We start from the raw sequence: 24454 nt of genomic DNA, 5'->3' as shown, positions 1-24454 counted from the left end.
TAGCTTCTTTTCTACATTTGCTGCCTTTTATTAGAAACAATTATCATAATTAATAATAACAATAATAATAACAGTAATGATAACAGTAATAACAATAGTAATAATAATACTCATGATAATAATAGCAATAGTAATAAAGGTAATAATAATAACACAAGCAATAAAATGAAAATAAACAATGGTTGAATCTATCAGATTGTGAGAGCTATCAGCTACAATGCAGTAAGTGGTGACAGGGCTTTTAGTGGTAAAAAAGTCAGAAAAATCAATGATTTATAGTACTTGTGAAACTGTTTTGAATCAATCCAAAAAGATTTTGCTCTATCACTGGAAGTTTGGCATGATTTATATTTAGGCTCGACCTAGTTGGAACCGTGCGCTTGATAAAAACATTCATATTAATAATGACTTTTTTCTGACAGGGATTAGTCAATGGTTTAAAATATTACCTCTATATTAACTTTGCGTCTCTATAGTAAATCGTTTGCTTCATTGGTTTTAGTTAGTCGCGTGTTTCATTCGCTGAGTGTGTGGCTTACTTCTAAAGGTGCTCATGCAGTCGATTTTCATTGGCTTTTGGTCTCGCTGTAGAACAATCAGGTTAAAATGTATAGGTAGGTATGAGCTATTCATTATTGTTGATGATCTTGTACTTTGTATTGATTTGATTGTCATAAATTTACTGCGAACTATGCCATCGTAACAAATGAATATAGTTGAGAGTCGAAAGTTTCGAGTAAGATCGAATGTGTACAATTGTTTCTGGAATAAACAGAGGAGGCAAGGCTCTCTGCTTCACTAGCTGTTAGTCACTAAAGGTATGTAAAATATCAGGGTTGTAGAATTTTTTTGCGGTTCAAGTTAGTTTGTTTAAAGAGGACTATTAGAGTTATTTAGAGCTTGATGCACAGAGATAGAGGTAGTCACAATCAGTGTAAATTCCCTGAAGAATCAAAAGGACCCTAGAATTCAGACTTATTGGATTTTAGTTCAGAGCAGAAAGGAGAATGATCCTGAGCTGGGTACCTAGATTGCTGACACAACAGTGTTTGCTCTTGTTTAAGTGACTGCAGAATTTCTACATATCAGACCAGCCTAAAGTTCTCAATTTCTTAGATCTTCACCCAGAAAAATATTGATTCCTTATGAAGTTTTTGCTGGCTCTGCAGTAAAGTTAGCTCTACATAGGCCTATACTAGTAATGTTCTAGAAGCGTGTCAACTGAAAAGAAAGGTCAGTCTAGTACTGTAGTAGGAAGTAGGTGCAAGAGCTCGGTGCACAGGAGTGTGCTACCTTCGAGAAACAATCGCATATTCAGAGAGGAAAAGGTAGAGATGTGGCATGACACACATTAATTTGCTCAAAAAAGGACAAGGTCCTGACAAAGAAAGCGAGATGGATGCCAGAAAAATAGACTATTTCCGAAAAAAGACAGAAAGGAGTCCCAGAAAATGGGTCACATCGAATCTGCTTAAATTCTGAGTGCATCACAATTATGTTTTATTCTTGTCGTAAAAGTCTACCAATATTATGCATTCGCTGTGATTAAACTCTGAGTAATGCAGTTGGAGTGTATTGACAAGCAACTACTAATAGATTTTAATACATTAATAAGAAGAGGGGTTTGTGGGGTGAGTCATTTGCTTTTCATAACTAGTCAGACAAGACTGCCTCAAGCAAATCAGTCAATGCGAACTTAGCTCAAAGCTCTGCATAACAGCTTCCTTCAGTTACAAAGTGGTTAACAATTCATAAATGCCTCTCGTCGGTGTGGACTAGGTTTTGGCACAAAAACTTTGGCCACCTTGAAAAAATCAAGAAAACTTCATAGTAAAATAGTTACAAATTTTAAAGTAGGGCAAGTCAATAGGTTTATAGCACATGATACATTTTAGCGGTATATATTTTGAATTCATTGTTTTAGTTGTAAACATGCATTCAACCAGTTTCTTGGTATAAAGATTTCAGCAAAATATGCCATCAAGAATGAATTCCAGGCAGCCAAAGTTTGGAAATGTTTATATTTTTTGTATTATTTCCTTTTAAATGTGTTTATATATTTGCTATTTGTATTATTAATGATTACAACAGCAAATGTCTGAGATAGACTTAACTGTCTGTAGTTAGTTATTGGCTAGTACCAGCCTACACTGTAAGGTCAGGTGCACTTTTAGGCAGTTTTAAGGGTGCCTTCGAATGTGCTTCTTATAGAGGTTACACGATTGGGTAAACCTCTCGTAGGGGTTATATGATTGGGTAAACTTCTCATAGGGGTTACACGATTGGGTAAACGTCTCATAGGGGTTACACGATTGGGTAAACTTCTCATAGGGGTTACACGATTGGATAAACTTCTCGTAGGGTTTACACGATTGGGTAAACTTGAGGTGCGTGAGTTACAATCATAAGTGACTTACAACTTTAGGAGAAAGAAAGTAGTTCTTGTTTTAACACCTTAAAGCCTTGTCTTGTACACACAAGTAGGTTCCCTCATCCTAAACCAGGGATGGCCAAATGATTTTGGCCATGATCCGTGACAGCCAAATCTGACACATTAAAGATCCACAACACATATTAAAGATCCACAACAAACTGTAGATGTGCATTTTTCTTTTTGACTATACATAAACATGCAATTATTTGTGTACATCTTAAAACAAGGCGTAAAATACGATTTAAAAAAACTTTTTATATATTTAATTTTACTAAAAATCGGTGAATGAATGTAATGTAATAAATATGTCTGATATCAGTGAGAAAATGATGAGAGGGCTTTGAATTCACAATACAATATCAAAATGCGGTTTACTGCTATTTGCAGCGACTCTTTATGTTCATGAAGATGGGTATTTATGAGTCATGTTTCATGATATTTTTCACAAAATTCATTGCTGAATACAATGAATTTACAAAAACATTCTAAGAAAGTTTCCTAAAAAAAATTTAAAACAAAAATTTTAAAAAATATTTCAAAAATCTTTTATAACAGCCAACTTGAAAGATCCACAAAAAAACTAAAAAGATCCAGATCCGGATCTAGATCTAGATCCGCCATTTGGCCATAGCTGTCCTAGACCATATTAACAACTTTCAACTCTCAACAAACCTACATGTAGACTAACACAATTCCTTTTGAACTGAATATAACAACTTTCAACAAACCTACATGTAGCATAACACAATTCCTTTTGAACTGAATATCATTTTAAAGCTCCAAGCTTGCAAAACTCAATAAAAACAGAAATCAACTGGAGTAAATAGTTTTTGCATACTCTTTTAAAGAAGTATTGTTTTAGAGGTGATTGAAGAAACATAATGATTGCAGTACATCGAGTCCAATAGATTGTGTACGTTTTTGTTATGAAGATAAAATCAATTATTTTTAGTGTAAAGCTTTTGTTGCTGAAAGGAAGCTTTGTAGCTTTGTATATTTTAAGAATTTGTGTATTATCAAGAATGTCAATCAGTCTCTCATTTGAAACTAGTGTGCGGTCAGCAGTCATTTTTCATTTCTCGGTCGGCTAGAAGTGCCTTTAGTATTTTAGCAATACATTAAAAACAAATGTTCTAATGGACTTAAAACTTTAAAATTATATTGAAAATACATTATAAACAAAGTGACCAAAGTTTTGTAAACTCACATAAATGATAGGTGCAGAAAAACAAAGTGAAAGTACGCCGCCAAATTTACGCAGACGTAGAATCCGGTGGGAAAACAATTACTCGAATTATTTTGGGCTCGGGCTTCAAGGAGTTAATTTTGGTGCAGGATGGTACTAATGGTGACAGGAAAGACATTCAACCCTAAATATCTCTCTGCATATAGGAATGCCTCCAGTTGTTAAGGCTTCCTTGCAATTGTACACAAACAAATTCAGCCAATATCATTTGCGCAACAACGCTTTTAAGACACACAGTCTTTGCTTACTGTAAGCTTAGCAGACATTATACTTGATCTTTGAAGGATCACTTACACAGATACGTGTAGCAATAAATGAATATGTAAGGTTTTGCGTAGTTCAAGATAGATACTTTGTGACGTTTTGACCCCTTTAAGTTACTCATAGGTAATCAGAAAAGGCCTTTGGACTGCTCGTTTTAGTTGTACAGTTATTAAATGCTCACAAGTGTAGACAACCTCCAGCATTGCATAATTTATTTAAATTTATTTTTTTTAATTTTTAAGGAATTTTTGTAGCTTGGCTGTAGACATCTGTGTTGATATTTCTATTTAGAAAACCCTTTCACTAAATGTTCTTTGTTCTAGATCATTGTCAGCTTTATACAATGCATGAATGTGAGAATGGTTTGGCCGCAGCCTCGCACATTCCTTAACTTTTGATCTTATCTTGTTAACCGCAAGCTTGCAATCACTCTTATAGATAACTCGTCTTAGAGAAAAGAAATAATAATTGGGTGCAAATGGTTTTTAAAGCGTACTAGCATCATGTTTATGTTTACTTCCAAACAAAGGTTCTCTAGTTTCTGTGTTTATCTTGAACTTTTTTCAATGCTGTTACTAAACAACAACATTGGCTGCTTTTTATCAAGCTAGTAACCTGAGTGCCTTACTGATAGGCACAATAAAGCTATTGTTTTTATAAGTATGCTTGTTTTTCATACTGAATGTACACAAAAAAGCATCTAAATCGGTGTGGGGGCTAAAAGCCTTTTACAGCTATCAAACTAATACACTACTAATAAGGCTTGAATACTCTTTATCAATATAATGCAGTGTTGACTATCAAAGAGTTATAGACCAAACGAGTTGCAGCTAAGAGAATAACCTGTTTCTATAGAAATCAATGCGTCTAACAGCCTTCATAAGCTGGTAGAATTCTGCATAGCGCATTCTGCTCTGCCAAAATTTCTATTTACAAGCTTGCATTCCATAGAACTATAGGTATATTGATTGGTATTCTAGTTCATGTTACTCAGCTCTATACTTGTCTTGCAGGGAGTAAAAGAATGGGTCTGAGAAGTAAGAAGAAAATAATTTTAATCATTATTCTACTTTTTATATCTCAACACCTCTTAACCACTTTGTACACTAGAATTTACATGACCGAAAGACAAGACTCACAACATGAGGCAACTCCAAAAACCGTTGTTTTTCCCAAAAATGGCGCATATTATGTCAACACTAGTTATAATTTTGAAAAGTCATTAAAAGGAAGCACTGAGGCGCCTGAAAGCACTCAATCAAAACGATTGATACTAGCGTGGACAGTACTACATTCTCGCAAGCCATTATGGGGCATCAGGTCATGGTCATTTCGCAAATGTGCCTACAGTAACTGTGAGATAACAGGAAATAGAAGTGAATTAGACTCTGCCGACCTAGTTATCTTTAGAATAAGAGAGCTGAAGCCCAACTTAACTGCTGAACCATATAGACCCTATGTTCAACCCATAGACACTTCTGATCTACCGCCCTATCATAAACCAGACCAACTTTGGATGGACATCAATCAGGTAAGGTAGAGCAACTTCGTTTTGACTTCTGCCATAGGCATTACCTAAAACAGGCTTTCGAGTGTTAAACCTACAGGATAGTATATTTTAGTCCTGCGAAAGTGTAGCTGTTGCTTATCAGCGTTAGCCTAAGGCAGTCGTTCTTCTCCTGGCCTCAATTGAACTGTAGGGGTTTGGTGAGTCAGCCTCCGGGATTCGGTGGAAGTCTCTCATAGGCAACCGCAGAAGTCATCAAAATTTCAAAGTGAAGTCTTTATGAAAAAATATGTAATTTGTTGTGAGTCCATGCATTATATAAGGTTTGTTTTTTGCACTCAGTGATGTTACAGCTTCTTCTGTACACCAGTAAAACGTAAACCTATCTTGAATGTAAAAAATCATGTTTTATTTTTCAATAAAGATTTTGATGAATGCACATCCAAAACTAGTGGGGTTTAGTACATCCAACAATGTTAAGAGCTACTGGTCTAAGAGGTAAATATTTTAAAGAGGTAAATAGTTTTAGACTTTAAATATCATGTTTGGATTTTAAAATAGTTATTAGGTTTTGAAGAATACTATCAATCCAAAGCAGCAAAAAAATCACATTCCTCAGTGACTATCATCTCTGCTCTAGTTCAGTAGGCCAATATAGCTTTGAAGGGGTTAGTGAGTCTTGTTTATGGGAAAAAATTTATGTGCTAAGGCCAAGTGATGCAACACATAATTGGCACATAATCACCGGAATTCAAGTCATTCCAAGCATTACTCCCTTTGTAACTTGCATAAATGTTCCAACATGTTTGGCTACAATTGAAAACATCCAGTCTCAACAAGCTAGTTGAGAACAATATGTTTTCTTCATTGACAATCTCATCTGTTAAGTTGGCTCTGTGCCTTGACTAGCTGTGCTACTGCGAATATGGGCCCTCACTGCACCTTAACTTTTCTATAATCTTAATATGTTACGATTTAATGTAAATAAAACAAACAAACAAAAAGATTACTCCTTCAGGCTATCGGTTACAAACTAGGGAACATGTTTTAGATGAAAATCGCTGCCTATGTTAGTTCGTAGATTTAATCAACTGTCAAAGTTTGACCAAACTTTTTAAATAAAACTTTGTTTAACAGATCTGCAATTATTCCAAAATTTTTATCAAACAGGTCAACCTTTGGCATTGGATTGCAACAATTTATAATAAAACAATTCCTAAACCTTTTCTCAGATGTTAGGGTCTTGTTAATAACAGCATTACTACAGTTGATCTAAAGTTTGCTATTAGCGCCTTGGCAGCGCTGTTTAAACTTTACTTAATGCAGCAGAAATGGCATGGCTAGTAAGAGGAAAACATGGTTCACTGCCAGGTTTCTTTTCGTAGTATTCAATAAAGATGCAATCTCTAATCGCTTTGAATTAATTGAATGTAATTTGAAATCAATTTGAATCTTCACTTGCTCAGAACAAAAACATGAATTAGCGTTGGCGACACTTGGTTCACGCTTCACTAGACTATCGCGAACTTAAAAGAACTCAAATACTATTTGAAAGGGTAGTGGAAGTCTGACCTTGCGACTATACACAGCTTTTTCTAAACCGGAGCGCATGTAGGGCTCCCGTGTGTGTGTCGCCTGCCACAGATGTTATCGACTTTAGGGCTAGCTTGTTTAAAAGGCTTTTGCTTTACTCACATGTCATTGACCTTTGTTTCAAGTTACTGAAAGGAATAAAACTGTCGATACAAAACATATTTGTGTCAATGAGAACTGTAACCAACTGTTTAAGTCTAGACTCCGCAACTTCAAAAAGCAATGAATTATGTTTGCCATCGAAATTGCGAGTGTGTATGGCAAATCGTGAAAAGAAGATCATAAAACATAGAATCACGAAATCATGAAAATCATAAAACAGATCATGAAAAGCTTTTACAACCATCAACAGTCTGTCTAGCAAAGCCTGTGCTAGTCTATATGGCAGTAAAGTCTCCCGTAAAATACTGTGATTCTCTGTATGCTCATGCATACTCATGAAAAAATATTGAAATATATCAATGAATGGGATGCGGGAAAGCATCTCTTTGCTCATTTTCATACTTAGAATTATTCTTCTTTTATTGATATGTAAGTGATGATGGACAAACAATGATGTACGTAATTAACCGGTTAAAGACTCATAAATGAACCCAAGGAAACATTTTAATGTATACCAAACTTGATTGTTATAATCTAAGCACTAAGTTATACATATAGTGTCTAACTAACTAAATTATTTGTAAGGATCTTGAATTATGGTTTTTAATAATACATCAGCAAGCATTTACTGATCAAGTGACCTTACTTAGTAATTCTGGTCTCTCCTGTTTCTGATCAAGGTACAAATGCCTTAATTCCTGTAAGGAGAGCATATCATCTCACATGGACCCTTACATGTACTCCCTATGTGTTTCCCTCTACTTGTTTTCTCTACACATAGCCCTACACGTGCCCCTTTACTATTCTCCGCACACATACCTCCTATGTGTGCCCCGATGTTCAGTTCCATATGTACCTCAAATGTTGACCCTCCATGTGTACCCCCACTAATACTACCTATCTGTATACCCCCTACACATACTTCTTTATATTCATCCCATTCATACACCCTGCGCATACCCCCACGCATATACTCCCTACGCATACACTTCTACATTTACACCCATTCATACTTTCTATGAGCCCATTCTACTTATACCGCTTATTTAACCCCTTACATTTGCCTCTTTTTTAACCCCTTACATTTGCCTCTTCTTTAACCCCTTACATTTGCCTCTTCTTTAACCCCTTACATTTGCCTCTTTTTTGTCTTACCATGTGTACGCACGTCCTCCTACGCATACCCCTATATGTATCCTTTACCTGTACTCTCCCTACACTTACCCATATGTATAAGGTACTTGAGAACATACTGTTATACCCTTCCCTAGTACCCTAATTGCTGAGCAGGTTAGTTAGTAGAGTGATTAGTTTCCCTGTCAGAGATGGAGACGTTACATGGCTAAATCCTTATATAAAGTAATATGGCAAATAAAAAAAACCATCTTCATAGCGACCACTTTTGATGATAACAAATTGTTCTTGACATGTTAACGTACTACCAATGTTTATACTTTATTCATGTTCTTGGTAAATAGTCTGAGCAGCCAGTGACTATTGTTTTTCTTTAGTCATCTGAAAGAAGAGGGTGGAGCCCACAAAGTTGTTTAGTAAAATTACAAAGCTTTCTTGAAGAGTAAAATTGCAAGCTAAGGGAATATGTTTGCAGTTGGTTCTAGCCTGTCTTGACAAACTGTGGTTTTTGCGGTGTCGTCCCCCGTTGTGCGAAACGAGTTTTGCTCGCCGCGCTTGCCGGGAGACAACTTCGCAAAAACAACAGTTTGTCAAGACAGGCTAAGTTGGTTCATTAGATTTTAGCAAATTTAAGAGTGACTAATATAATTATATATACAGTATATATTTATTATGTAGAATATAATAATTACTCTAATATAAAATATAAAAAACACATAACTGTTATTCAATCACTACAAAGTTGTTTCAAGAAGGTAACTTGGGTGAGAGCAGATATAAATTTACTCTCACTCAAAGTTATCATGTGAATCATTTGAATAAAGGTTACCAGTTAGTGTTTTTTATATGTTATATCATAGTATGACCCCCTCTACATTTCTTGTATCGAGTACTCTTTTTTATTCTTTTTCATGAAACTGGTGTTTCTAATGATAATAATATAATAATTACAGATATTATAAATTAGTGTATCATGTCATCATTTATACTATATATTGCACTGTATAAAGTAATATACAGTGCAATATATAATATATCTCAGCCCCAGGCTTCAAAGTGTTCAACAGGAACCTTTTATTGTTCAGGATGCTTGTAACTAGCAGGAACAACAAATAAGAAAAAACAGCTATAAAAGTTACAAGTTCTTTGCATTTTTACCTGTTAGAAACTACATATTTTTGGGTACATTAAATAGATATAGCCTCATCTTAGCAATAATTTTACAATAGCTAATTATCAGTCTAGACGTGTAATATGAGGAATAGGGAAGATGAACAGACTAGTTTCAATACATGAAATATTAACCTCATCTACGTAGTAGAGCACAATGGCGCAGTTGAAAGTTATTGAAAAAAAGCTCAGGTATCTATTGCTATAGGTATAGCTATGAGCTTTCTATGAAATATTACCTACCCATCATATTTCTGCTCCACCCAATATATAGCATCTATTCGTTAGAGATTCATTTTCGAGTCATTGTTAATGGCGTTTGGGCTCGTCAAAAAGTTGGTTGGTTAATGGCACTAATTGTTTTAGAGTTGTTGTACCTTGCAGATATTCATCATGTTCTAAGCAGTGGTGATGTTTTTATGTTGAGCAAGCTCAAGGCCTTTGAGATATCTGTTTGATGACTTGAAAATACTTTGGTTACTACTTCAATCATAGCAACCAATATAGGAACAAATGTTACTTGTCTTCTTAACGGTTTTCAATCTATTTTGAGCATTAATTACTACTTCTATAAAATTTTGAGTTTCTGAAATTTTATGATATTTTCTGTTACTTTGTTGTTGAGGTTTTCACTCATAGAGCAGACAGCATTAATTGTGGTTATTCATTTATCCTCAATAATAAGTGCAGAATATAACAGATAATATTCATCAGTTTATATGTTGAAATGATATAATAACTTGATAGTGTCATCAAGGGTAGGATGAGGATTTTATTTCCTACACTGATTTGTTTATAATAGGTTGCATTTTTACTCAAAATTCAATTAATTTACTGACATGTGATTTTGTCTGTTTATTATTCAGTCCTGCCTTGACATAAAGATTGAATCTATTCCGGTGTTTCATCGCATGCAAAACTATTATTAATGTTTTTATAAGAATACACTGTATTTTGTTCAATTTTTACTGCTGCACTTTGCAGAGCAAGGTACAGTAGAAAAAATTGCTTTAGAGCAATTTTTTCTTTAGAGCATTTGCTTTAGAGTAATTTAGAGCTTCTACAGCAAAAAACTTGCTTTAGAGTTGCTGTACCTTGCAGAGCAAGGTACAGCAACTCTAAAGCTGTTTAGGTATTGAGTTGCTGTACCTTGCTCTGCAAGGTACAGCAACTCAATACCTTAAAAGCCTTATCAATATAGATGGACAGCGTAAGCCAAAGTATGGTGCAAGCTACAGAACTTGTCTGACCTAGGCTATGTTGGTTTAAACTAATATGATTTATTTATGTTTTGTGATTTTATATTGGACCTTTTTGCATGATATATTTACTTGCCAAATTAAACCTTGAAACTTTCACTATTTTTGGGTTTCGCTTTTTTGTATCCTTTTCACTTTTTTCCAAAAATGTGGGGTTGTGTTTTGTTATTATTTTTCGCTTTAGTTACAATCAAAAAGCTTTACAGGTATGTTTATGTTTTACAATTGCCATCAAACAATATGCTTAAACCTTAAATCGAAGCAATGAATTTCTGTGGTATGATAATTACTTTTTATTTTTTGCTGTTCAGAAAAATGCAACCCAAATGGTTTTAAAAAAGTATTTTTTATTTTTGCGTTGTCCAGTTTCACAGGCCTTTTGCTGCAAGGGCAAGGAAAGTTTTGCAGATCTCTTGGAAAATTTTTGTATTTCATTCTTTTTTCCTTAGACTTTGTTTTCAATTCTTTATTTTCTAGGTACAGCTGAATTATTCAGTGTTTTGCTTGTTTTACATTAATATGTTTAGTCCTTGTCATTTGTGTCACTAACTTTATTCTCACACTTTGCAATATCTTACCTTGGTCACTTTCTAAAATTACAGCAGTATTTATACCAGATTTAATCCATGAAAATTCCCATGTTTAAAAATTGTTACCATGAACTAGTTTTTTTAAATACATCCAGCATTTTTTTGTACATTTATATAACTAAAGTTGTCTTCCTTCCCGCTGAAGTTGTCTTCCTTCCTCCTGAAGTTGTCTTCATTCCTCCTGAAGTTGTCTTCCTTCCCGCTGAAGTTGTCTTCCTTCCTCATCTTCAGTTCTAAATGAAGTTTTCTTTTTGCAAACTCTATTTACTGTTGCTGCTTGTCTTTTAATGTTTTAGTTTTGAGTTAAATACTTAATCCTGGTATATGCCTGAGGCTCTGACTGCTTTGTACTTGATAAAGATGTTCTCTTTAAAACTCTCTTTCTTCTCATCTGTTATGCTCTTTTTTGCATCTTTCCTTTTAGTTTGTTTTCAGTCGTTTAAAGCGGTTCTAAGAAGTCTTTAAATATTCTGGTAGGTCAAGCTGTATGTTTGTGTCATATCTTATACAGATGTTAGACATTGTCCTATGTCATCTGTCACATAATCTTCTAAATGAATCATCTCATGTTCAGGCTGTCAATTGCATTGTACATATTTAAATCTATCTCATTTTTTGGCTATTAATAGGTTTTCCTTCAATATTCAGTAACACTTGCGTCCTATATATTAATTGTCAGATTTGTGTTTCAGACAGGCCCGTATTCCGTGGGGCGGCTGAGCAGTCCCAACTTTTTAGTGATTTTTGGTGGCCAAGTACTTAGAATTGCAGTCTAAGCTCATTCACTTGGAATTTCCAGCAACTAATTTGCTAGCAGCCAACATTCTATATTGTCTCTGTGGTGGTCTCGCCAATTGAGTGATCGTGTGAGACTTTGTTATGACTTGGAAACTGAACTTTATTGCTTATAGTGGAGGTGTGAAGAAGACCCCGAACTTGAAATTTCCTTATCATATAAAACTTAATCAACGGAGAATCAAAACATCGATAAGGAGCGCTATGGGGCAGGCTCGTCTAAATAATCTTCTAATATTACACATATATAAATATGTTGAAATAGATACAGAATCAGTTGGGAAAAATCTCTGCTATGTACGCATTGACAGAACACGAGCTATTGCAATAAAGATGTAACAGCTCTTGTTCTGTCAATGTCCCTTACAGAAATCTGTAGTGTCATGAGTTTCACATCCTTCGTTTAATAAAGAAAAGGTTTTGCCTACCATGAACCATAAACAATATATTTATGTAGATTTTGATGCTTACAATTGATTGCATTTATGCATACTTTGAGGTTTGTTGATGTTTAAAAGGTCCAAAGCTTCGGGACGCTGCCCCGCACCCCGTTGGGGGCTTACACCGCCCTCTAAACTCCCGGATGTTCATAACTAGTCGCCAAACACTTGCCGCTCCAACTTGTAACTAGGGAATACAGGCCTGGTTTCAGATACACAATTCAGGCTTCACTCGTAATCTTACCCACCACTATTGTCAAGCTCCTGCGTCATTCCTTTATCTATTCGATGTGTCAAGCTTTGGAATGTGCTAGCCATCATGTCTGTAAAAATGTATTCCTCTTACCTGTCGGGCATTTCTGTAACACAAACCTCAGTTGTATATCTGCCGTAAGGATCTCAGTCTAGACATACCTATTCAGCTCTATTTTATTTCTGGCAAATGGTTTCGAAATAAAAAATTTATCCATCTTGTGAGTTTTTGTTAATCATATATTTTTGCTATTTACGTAGCAGAATAGACAAGAGTTACATGACAAACATTTATGAAGCATCAAACCTTTTCAAAAATTGTTGTTTTGTTGATAAATTGGGCAGAGTTTTTGTAATTGACTTTTTGCCTTAGAGGTTTACTCGGAGCTTTGATTGACTTGTTCTCTGTTTCTACTTATGATGTATCCTACGCTCAAGCGTGGTGAACTAGATTTAAAATCACTTGCCAAGTTAATCCGTGCCAGGCTATTCTACTGTGTTTTCCAGTTGTTTTTCGTAATTTTATCTTGCGTTGGAAAATAGATATTTAGTTCCTTTATATTCTCTCTTTGTTTTCTCTTGATACTGATTGTTCTCTAAATACTTGATAATACCAGATAACGACTTTGAGTAAATAGTTATCCAACGTGAGGAAACAGGCAACGAGTGTATGATTCCTAAGCAGGAATTTTCCACTTAACAATGCTTACACCTAGATACTGACCGAGCTTCTTGCTAAAACAATTAGTTTCCTTTTCTCCTATTCACTACTTGTTAGTGTCTTGAAAGGCAATGTAATTTTATCAAGCACCTTTTAAAGCTTATCCTCTTTTGTCACTTAGTGTCTTTGTTATCCTCCATAAAAGCACATTCTTTGGTTTGTCTCTCAAATTCTTTCTAGAAGTTAATTGCGTTGGTATTAGTTGCCACAGTTATTTCACATAGAATCACAGCAATCAAGCTTTTCTAATAATGTTTACCGTATCAAGGAAGCCAGCCTTTTACTTAGACTAGATGCCTATGTTCTCACTCAATTCTACTGTATACGGCTGAAGTCTATGTGTTACTGTCTCCAAGACTCTAATAACCACAATGACTACCCTAAGATTGTTGATCCAGGTCTTTGTCGTATCTATTTATAGATTTTAGTATTTCACGTACTTTGATACCATCGGGTCAGCCATAATGTTAGGCAAAATATAGTTCATTATTTTGTCTATCATCACACTTGTGCTCTCCTATCTGATATGACTGACTTTATTTGATATGATTCTTGTCATGGCAGTACCTCTGTTGAAATTCTTGAAAGCAAAGAAATCAATTATTCTATTAGGGGGTGTCCATAAATAATAATTTGACATTTAGATTTATTTGATGCCAACTACACATGCACATTTACTCCCATTATAAAATTATTTGAATTAATTGATGCGGTATTTTCTTGGCTTTCAGATAATATAAAATTTACTGCGTTCAAAATAGTAGTTCCGGAGCTATGAAGTGCAACACGCGTAAATGATGAGACATCACAAATGTCCCATCATTCACGCGATTTGCACTTCATAGCTCCAGAACTACTACTTTAAAAGCAGTAAATTTTATATTATCTGAAAGCCAAAAAAGTATTGCATCAACTAGTTCAAAGAATTTTATAATGGGAGCAAACGTGCATGTGTAGTTGGCATCAAACAACTCTAAATGTCAAATTATTATTTATGGACAAGCCCATTATTGAAAAGCTAAAGGCTATATTTTTATCACTCACTAAAGCTTTTTGATACTTATGCTTTTTCTAGTTATAAAGCCAACAAATTGCTATATAAATGAAATCACATTCTGTACTCATCAGTCTAATTTAAAGTTACAAATAAACTACTACATGTGCAGCTATTCAAACACTAGAATGACTCGGTATTTCAAACCTTTGAAATAACCGCATTATAAACTTCAAGTTATTGAGAAACATAACAACCTCCATGTTATAATTTTTAACTGCTGTGTTGTGTTTCTGTTTCCATGAACTCTTGTTTATCTCTATGCTGTATTCATCATTTATTAATTTGCACACAATATATTGCTGTGTTATATCTGGAGTTAGCCAGTGTACTAAAGACTGCTACTAACTGCTGCATTGTTTTTAGTATAACTGATGTATTTTGTTATGGCCAATGTCACAGCTATTTATTTTATTATAGGATTTATTTTTGATAGCTTTTTCTTGTATAAAATTTATTAATGCCTATGTTGGCACCTTCAAATGATTTAGCATAAGCCTTGCTTAGGTAGCTTCTATATTTCTAGTCTCTTGTCAGCTGACTATAAATTAGCTTTTTTGTCTATCCTATGTAAAACTTCTCAATTTATTTTGGTTGTATTTTCCCATGTTGACGTAAACTTCTATCTGTCTGGTTTTTATTACTTTTAGCTTGATAAATAGTTTTGTCAGCTTCTTTGTTATTCTTTGATGTGATACTTTCAGAAAAATCTCCTTTTCTCCTTTTCACCTATCGTACCCCCTAGTAGACTGTTTTATATAATATATCCCATTTCGATCATCTTCAGAAAGTAATTTATCAAACATTCTTATCAGCTTAATAATCAATCCATCTATTCCACTCATTACATTTTAAGTCTAGTGGATGTTTCTAGCAGAATATGACCTCACACAAAGCGCAAATTAGTTTATAGCAATAGTCTTGTTGGAACCTGGTAGTTTAGTTGTCATAAATGCCTCTGCGCTCTTCTTATCCTCCATCTGAAGCTTTTATTTCATTGATCTACATCTTCCTGTTTTTCAGCTCTCCTCTCCCTAAAGGTCAACGTCAATGCCACAATACTTTGGTGATTGTTGATGATAATGATGTTCACGCTATCACAAACCTATCCTATTTGCATCAGGAAAGACTCTGTGACATAGTGTTCTCATTTCCCTCTTTAAATTTTCGCAAAAAAAAACTTTTTGTTTTCATGTGCCGGAATTAAATACTAGTCCTGCAGCGACTATCATAAACGGATATGAATAAATTACGCTATCTGCGATCACGAATTACTATCACCAAAATGGTTCACATCTAATAGGCGGTAGTCGATGCTTGGCGAAATATCGAGAGAGTTTGACAGCTACAAACATTTTTGACATGTCCGCGTTGCTTCGTCAATGCCATCAGTTCACAGTTCATTTAATCGGCGATGAACGTCGAAAGGAAAACGCTCACAAACGGTGATATTATGTGAACCAGCCTCAAGTATTTGTATGATGGCTCTTTTAGTGCGCTTCCTTTTTCATGGTTTATGACAACCTGCTCTGCCAACCTTCCTCTTTTCTGAATGACTGTTGGGTAATTTAGGTATTTACTGTTCATCTTTATACCATCTGATTCTCTACATATTCTCACAATATGTAATATATTTACATAACATGTGATACTTTTTTAGAGTTTTTTGGTGAAAATTTTTACCTGAATAAGTTAGTAGTGCATTTAGAAAATTTATTGATATGCAAACTAAGGGAGAGAACCTCGCGTCACCGTAAAAGACTCTAAAGCATATTTTCTGTTGTGTTCTACCTTTTTCAACTAGTATTACCAGGCACAAAGAGTCAAGAAGAAATGATTTATATAACAAAGATCAGAATACACAATGCTGCTCAAAGTTGACATTCAACCTAATCATACACAATCAGTTGGCAATCAAACAACATTACATATTACATAATAATACAAGTATTAAGGTAAACTTACCCATGATCTAACGCAGCGGTCCCCAACATTTTTTCCTAATTTTGGACTCGACAATGCTTGACAATTTTGCTGTGGACTGGGGTTGAATTAGTAACGCCTTGTTACTTCAAGCCCTCCTGGTAAAAATATGATTTTTATTATTAATAAAATTTTTATTTTAATAATAATAATAATAACAAAATGAAACGCCTGTTTATTACTCATTTTGCTGATCAGGTTAAATTTTGTCGTGCAAGTGAGGAGAATAAGGTCATTTCAAAATAAAAGGCTGCTCGACTTACACTGGGACTATAATAACTTATCTATCTACAGCTGTTACCAGAAGAAGAAAATATGAATGCAAATAATAAAAGGTGGCGGGTAACATGTTGTAGACATTGTCACTTGTTGTCCGTGAAATCTGATGAGTCAATTAAGGATTATAACCCCAAAAATAATTAACAATTCCTTGCACAATTAATTATCTTTTGTAATTTGCTTTTATACTTGATATTTTCCTCTTCTCCAGTCTGTAGATAAAGCAGTATGTTTTCTTTTATTATTGTCTCAGACTTGGATAATAAATAAAACAATAAAACAAAAATAACTAATTAATTCATATGCGCCCAGTACTAATTGTTTCACATGCTGATAGCAGTGCGCGGCCGAGAGGTTGGAGACCACAGCAATCTAACACACACTTGATCTCAGAACTGTTTATTGTATGGACTTATAACTCTTTCTTATTCAGCTGTGTGTGGCACTGAAACAGATGCCTTTTAACAATCAATCCATAGCATATGTGGGTTGATAAGCCTAGTCTGCTTTTTTCCTTATGGTTTTGTCTGTTATTAGATGATGTTTAGATCTTTGTTTTCTCTTTTCCTTCTCTTTTGTTCGCCTCAATACTTCATGTCTTTTGAGGCATCCTGAGACGTGTTTTATTAAAGTGGTTTAAGAGGTTTTTATGTATTTGTGTAGTAGTTGAATGAGTCAGTTCTAAAATGCAATCTGACTTCCTTAGTAGGCATGTTGTTCCCATTTTCGGCTTTTCTTCCAGCAATATAGTCCTTGAATAAGTTTCAGTGCTTTTTGATATTAGGATAAATTTCATTCAATAAGAATGTTTGATTGACACAAAAATATATTGAATATACAAAACTATGTTTCCTAGAGGTTCAGGATTCTCCTGCTTTGGTTTTTTGATGCTGCAGGATTACACTCGAGTTCCATCAAAACAGTGTATATACACCACTGTGCATTGGTTTACCTAAACCGGTATGGTTCTCCAAAGCATCACTAAATCATTGGTTTTACTGATATGCCTCATATCATATCATTTCAAACTTTTAGTATACTTTCCTCATATTCGCCATATATTTTTCTCTATCTACTCTATAGTACAACCTCCTATCACTAGCACGTGACTATCTCACAGCACCTTCTTAATTTTTCATTACACTCATCAAGTCGGTTTTAGTTGAAGTCCCTTACCTTCAGGACAGCTCTACTAAAATTCCTTAAGAATTAACGGGCATATTTCTCACATATTCACCTTTCCATTTTTATTATTGACCTCTGAAACACTGTGCACCCATTCTTTTTGTCTTTTTTAATCTTTTCTTACGATCAGTATTATTATTTATATTATTATTACTGTTGTTATTTTTGTCTTTTTTGCTAGGAATCTCCAGTCTACACTCATGCTGACGAAGAGTTGCAACCACTAAATGGACTCTTCAACATTTCCTCCAACTATCTACTTAACTCAGACTTTAGTATATCCTATATCCCTATTGTGAAACGCTCAGACAATGTCACCAACTCTACTATTGATTATGCAAAAGGAAAAACAAAGATGGCTCTGTGGTTTGTTTCTCACTGCAATGCAGCGTCTGGTAGAGATGCTTATGTGCAAGAGCTTCAAAAGTACAACATCACTGTTGACATATTTGGTAAGAAATATATTGGTGACTGCGAAAAAGTAATATGTGGTTGCAATTGTTATTAGAATGGCGGAAATGACACGTTTCCTTGTATTATAAATTTAAAGCGAGCCAAACTCTTTAATAAACATTTACTAGCTGAATCTCCAGTGTTGCACGGGTAGTAAAAAGGTTTTTGCATCTAAAACTTATTTTTAATCAAAGTATACAACATTTACCATTCTAACTTTTAAATGAAGATGTTTGTTTACTTCTGTGTGTCCGGCTAATGTATAATTCAAATATTCAAAAACTCAAGGCAGAGCTGAAAAGGATTTTTGAAAATCAGATCTCACTTCTTATGCTATACAGATTTGCTCAAGATTTAAAATAAACAGTGGCAGGTAATGTAGTTGGCACTGGTTTAGTTTCTTTAGCCAATGAATTACTCAGTGAATTTACTCAAAAGTATAACATCCCTGTTGATATACTTGGTAAGGAATTTATATTAACTTGCTCACTGCAAAATCTTTTGCTCGTTTTAACGGAGTTAAAATATGCTGGAAAATCTTTGCGGATACACGCTCGGCATTGTTGCTGTACTAGAGTACTTGTCATAGAGCTTTCATCTGAAGTTCAGCGGAATCAGTACAATATTCTGCACAAGAGTAAATGCATCTGACAAACAAAAGCCATGTTCAATTTTTTTTAGTTAAGTGAAACTGGCTACTAAAGAATAAAGCTATCGTTCTCTCAGTTTGACGAAAGTGCAAATTTCCATTTTCTAATACAAAATATACATGTAGCTACCAGAAATAGTTAACGCTTAATGTTGAAAAGTTTTCCTAGCAAAAGTTTTTTAAGGTTGCTGTTTGCATATTGCATTTTCATCCATCCTAAACTAAAAATAAAAAATTTCAAAAACCAAGATGTTACATTCTGAATTTTGAGCAAAAATAAAAATAACTGAGCCATTTTTTTTTGGCAAACTGGTAACTAAATACCCAAAATTTATTGTGGCAAAGTTTTGGGTAGATCTGTCAATTGTGATCCATAATTAATAGTTTTGCATAGGTACAAAGGTACATAGGTACAAAGGTACAAAGGCGAGCTGGTATAATGGCAGAATGTACGATATGCTTGAGCTGTTATGAAAGCTTTCTGTAACGAAAGACTTGGGACATAATGTACACATATACATATATAAAGTACAATAATTTGGTAAAAATTGGGCAATAGACACAAAATAATGTTTTGGTTATAAGGAAGACTTGAGGGTACACCGACTAGCTGATCTCTTACCTAGTCATCATAAGAATACTTCAGCATTCGTACAGGAGCCACATATGTAATTTTAGGGGAGCCATGTGAATAGTTTAGAGTTTTTTCATAAAGGCTTGGTAATGGGGACCGATACACCTTTGACTTTTTGTCTTTTATCATCATAGATAAGCATCATATTTCGATATTGATTTCAGAACAGAAAACCGATTCTCTCAGTTGTGATTACAAATGATAATTGATATGCGGATAATATATATGATATATATGATATATATGATATATAGATATGATATGATAATGGATATATTGATCTCATCATCTAGTAACTTAAAGATCAAAGTGATGCACCACATTTTTATCACAAACTATCACGAGTGATAGTGACTGATATCATAGCAGATGACAACAATAGCAGATCTTATTCTGATAATCTATCCAGAATCCGTGAAAACGCCTTTCAACCTCAGATCTGTACCGGATATTTCTTAATGATCTGTTACAAAAAGATATGTTAGTGTCAACACAACCTCTGTTTAAGGTCGTTGATTGGCCATAGCATAAAACCTTTTGAATCATTAATTATAAAAGTTCCTTTTTCCTAGCAAGGTAAACTGAAAAAAGAAACTTTAATTATTCACAACATCTGTTGAAACAGCATACCATTAGTAGTATAGTAAGCCATTTTTCGATAAGTTTACTAGGGAGTTTGTACAGGCATTTTCGATAAGTTTACCAGGATGTTGTACAGGCATTTTCGATAAGTTCGCGTTGTATTTGTACAGGATTCCTCTTTAAGTTTAGTCGTATACCGGTAAACAATCTTTATATCTCAATCTATATCAATAATTTGCATACTAATAAGATGTGTCAGGTAGATGATCGATTTTTCTCGTATTGAACGCCTGTTCAAATGTGACTCCTCACTAAGCTCCTATCAATACTGTGAATGCATCTTTGGTTTATGATCTTCTCTCTTAATTCCGAACCAGTGTTATTTTTCTTCTGAGGAAGTATTAAAGATATTCCCTTCTCATCAATTTACCCGTACACATATTAAATGACATATATCTAAGCATATGAACTATTTGTTCAATTCTTACTCATTAACTGATCCACTAACTGCATTCGTAACTATCTGTGTTAATATTGCTTACTAAAGTGCTTGTGTTTACCTATAAAACACAAAAACAGCATAAAAAAAATTTATTTAATCATCAGTCATTATTGAAGATGTCCACAATAGAATCATCTATACCATTACATACAGAAGATGAATCTGACAGTGCTACAATAAATATCAATCCTATAACTCCCAGACATCCACTAAGCGATCAAGCTAATGACCTTGATAGTCATGAATTCATTCGATCTGTCAAAAATATGTCTATACGCATTTTTTGCGGTTTGTTTTTTATCGCTTTATTTCTCGTTGGTGAAGTTGTACTAATATCAATTCAGTCTGAGAAAGTCTATGAGAGGGCAGCGGACTCCTTCTACATCTACAATATTAGCATTGATTAAATCATTAGCATCATAACATATAGAAAGGTAAGGATTTAGCATTTGTTTGTATGAATGGATACATGAAAATAAAAAAAATAGATGATATATCAAAGTACCAGATTATACAAACATCTTGTAAATTCTGTAATTTCAGATGAATCTAACATTGGAAAGATAACACGCTATTGTATGGGTACCAACACTGAACACCACTCCCTCTAAAGCCATGAAGAAAATGTTCAAGAAAAAACTCAAGAAGTCTAACCTATCCTTACAAGTCAGGAGTTGTATTAGTACATTCATTTATATTGTAACCTTCAGAGAAAAAAAATTGTAATTTATACATTGGATTATCAAAAATAAGCTTTCATTGCTGTACAATTTAAATAAATATATTCCATACGATTGTTTTTATCCTTAAATCTTAGGTTGTTTTTGTTTTCTTTTATTGTCTCAATTGATAAAGTAATCAGTAATTTCTTTCGAAGGGATAGGTTAGACTTCTTGAGTTTTTTCTTGAACATTTTCTTCATGGCTTTAGAGGGAGTGGTGTTCAGTGTTGGTACCCATACAATAGCGTGTTATCTTTCCAATGTTAGATCCATCTGAAATTACAGAATTTACAAGATGTTTGTATAATCTGGTACTTTGATATATCATCTATTTTTTTATTTTCATGTATCCATTCATACAAACAAATGCTAAATCCTTACCTTTCTATATGTTATGATGCTAATGATTTAATCAATGCTAATATTGTAGATGAATTGAAGGAGTCCGCTGCCCTCTCATAGACTTTCTCAGACTGAATTGATATTAGTACAACTTCACCAACGAGAAATAAAGCGATAAAAAACAAACCGCAAAAGATGCGTATAGACATATTTTTGACAGATCGAATGACTTCATGACTATCAAGGTCATTAGCTTGATCGCTTAGTGGATGTCTGGGAGTTATAGGATTGATATTTATTGTAGCACTGTCAGATTCATCTTCTGTATGTAATGGTATAGATGATTCTATTGCGGACATCTTCAATAATGACTGATGCTTAAATAAATTTTTTTTATGTTGTTTTTGTGTTTTATAGTTAAACACAAGCACTTTAGTAAGCAATATTAACGCAGATAGTTACGAATGCAGTTAGTGGATCAGTTAATGAGTAAGAATTGAACAAATAGTTCATATGCTTAGATATATGTCATTTAATATGTGTACGGGTAAATTGATGAGAAGGGAATATCTTTAATACTTCCTCAGAAAAAAATAACACTGGTTCGGAATTAAGAGAGAAGATCATAAATCAAAGATGCGTTCACAGTATTGATAAGAGCTTAGTGAGGAGTCACATTCGAACAGGTGTTCAATACGAGAAAAATCGATCATCTACCTGACACATTTTATTAGTATGCAAATTATTGATATAGATTGAGATATAAAGATTGTGTACCGGTATACGACTAAACTTAAAGAGGATTCCTGTACAAATACAACGCGAACTTATCGAAAATGCCTGTACAACATCCTGGTAAACTTATCGAAAATGCATGTACAAACTCCCTAGTAAACTTATCGAAAAATGGCTTACTATACTACTACCATTCATTATTAAGCATATACTTAGATTAACAGGCTAAATTTGAATCAGTGTGATCCTATTAAATTTTAATAAATTCTATCAGAAAGGTTAGATTTTTTTCTAGCTTTTGAGATTTTGTTTGTTGTTCTAGTTGATCTGACTGCCAAGATGGTTCAAGATTAAAATCAATGAAGCTAGATCGTTGTTAAAATGACAACGAAAAAAGACGTGCCCACACTTCTCCAAAATATTGTCAACAATCGCTCTTCCTGTTTATATAGTCTCTACTTTAGCAGTGCACACCTTTAGCATAAATGGGGCAAACTTTTATCTGACTTATCTTTAAATTATTTGAGATGTCTATAGCAATGTATTTGTGGCTGTTTTTTAAATTTTATTTCAACCTTCATGAGCAAAGATAGAATAAAATATATGTCAATAGAGACGCGTAACTCTGCTTTTTAACCCAGTAGCTAGTGTTGATAGCAAAAGGGGCAAATGAAGCGACACTATTAACACCTTTTTGGCCACGTCTTTTTTCTGAGGTTTTAAATCTGATTAATTTTGGTCGATTGTAATTTTAAAACATCCCGGCAGTCAGATCAAGTAAAGCAACAAGAAAATTCTCAAACAATAGAAAAATATCTCTACTTTCTGATAAAATCTAGTGGAATCAGATCTTCAAACGTGTTGAATACGTTGAACAAGCTCTGTCCAAAATCTCAACGATACTATGTTTCTGTAATTTAAAAGTGTTTTATTTTTGCTTGTAGGCAAATGCTCTGGTATCTCCGATGGTTGTTCGGTCAAAAACCTCACCTGCTACCAGAAGGTGAAACAAAAGTATAAATTCTACTTAGCGTTTGAAAACAGCATATGCTCTGAGTATATCACAGAGAAGTTTTGGAATACCCTCACCTCTGACAGTTATAATATTCCCGTAGCCCTAGGAGCACGAATTGAGGAATACACCAAGTTTGCTCCACCCAACTCTTTTCTTCACACTAGGAACTTTACTAGCGTTCGTGCTCTGGCAGAATTTATGCACCGAGTTGATGGAGACAGAGAACTGTTCAACAGTTTCCATAAGTGGAGAGAGACACATGAGATTGTTCAACGTTTTAACGGAACCTCTCTGCACTGCTACATGTGTAAGCAGGCAAACGAGAAGCCTCAGAAACAGAACAACTATAGCAATCAGACAGCATATTGGAGTAGAAAAAAAAGTTGCAATCTCAGCCCGGAACCAATTCGTTGATGTTAATTATTTATAATTTTTTGTTTCAGTGTTTTTTTTTGTAATTATGTATTTTCTAACTGTTTTGATTTAGAAAAAATGAGGCAATAAAAAGATTGTGTAGCATTACATAACTATTGAAAAAATTTACTGTTAGCGGGTAGTTTTATTTCAAGTACTTCCACTTATAAGTGCTGTCGGTTACATGCATTGTGAGAAATCATCATGTGTAATATGTATGTGCACAATTATTCTATGATGCTGCAAGGTGGTCCAGTGGTGCAGCAAGGTGGTCCAGTGGTGCTGCAAGGTGGTCCAGTGGTGCAGCTAGCAGTATGGCTGGTGCATGATTCATATACCCAAGTTTAATTTCGATGTTGTGCAATCTTTTCTCTTCTGATCGTGGTTTTGGACAGACAG

At 34.2% G+C, this 24454-nt stretch overlaps 1 protein-coding gene across 4 annotated transcripts; it reads left to right on the top strand.

Annotated features, from left to right (window-relative positions):
* Positions 1-534: 534 nt before the first annotated feature.
* On the top strand, positions 535-24162 carry LOC137399988 (3-galactosyl-N-acetylglucosaminide 4-alpha-L-fucosyltransferase FUT3-like). Of its 4 annotated transcripts, none has more exons than XM_068086275.1 (4): positions 535-614; positions 4958-5475; positions 18190-18460; positions 23571-24162. In XM_068086275.1, the coding sequence occupies exons 1-4, from the start codon at positions 554-556 to the stop codon at positions 24053-24055; spliced, it is 1335 nt and encodes a 444-aa protein (XP_067942376.1). In that variant the 5' UTR covers positions 535-553; the 3' UTR covers positions 24056-24162. The 4 variants fall into 4 exon arrangements, with proteins under 4 accessions (XP_067942376.1, XP_067942377.1, XP_067942378.1 ...); XM_068086276.1 differs by having other exon boundaries at positions 18190-18475; XM_068086277.1 differs by lacking the exon at positions 535-614 and adding an exon at positions 698-818.
* Positions 24163-24454: the final 292 nt, after the last annotated feature.

This window comes from Watersipora subatra, chromosome 7, assembly GCF_963576615.1.
Source record: "Watersipora subatra chromosome 7, tzWatSuba1.1, whole genome shotgun sequence".
Lineage (NCBI taxonomy): Eukaryota > Metazoa > Bryozoa > Gymnolaemata > Cheilostomatida > Watersiporidae > Watersipora > Watersipora subatra.
Note: the sequence above shows the minus strand (reverse complement) of the source record. Positions and strands in the feature narration are given on the sequence as shown.

Bases quoted from the DNA above. Each gene is read 5' to 3' on its own strand.
- LOC137399988 (XM_068086276.1), top strand. From the start codon at position 554: ATGCAGTCGATTTTCATTGGCTTTTGGTCTCGCTGTAGAACAATCAGG. The intron at 615-4,957 runs GTAGGTATGAGC...CTTGTCTTGCAG, and splicing joins AATCAGGTTAAAATGTATAG to GGAGTAAAAGAATGGGTCTG. The intron at 5,476-18,189 runs GTAAGGTAGAGC...CTTTTTTGCTAG, and splicing joins TTTGGATGGACATCAATCAG to GAATCTCCAGTCTACACTCA.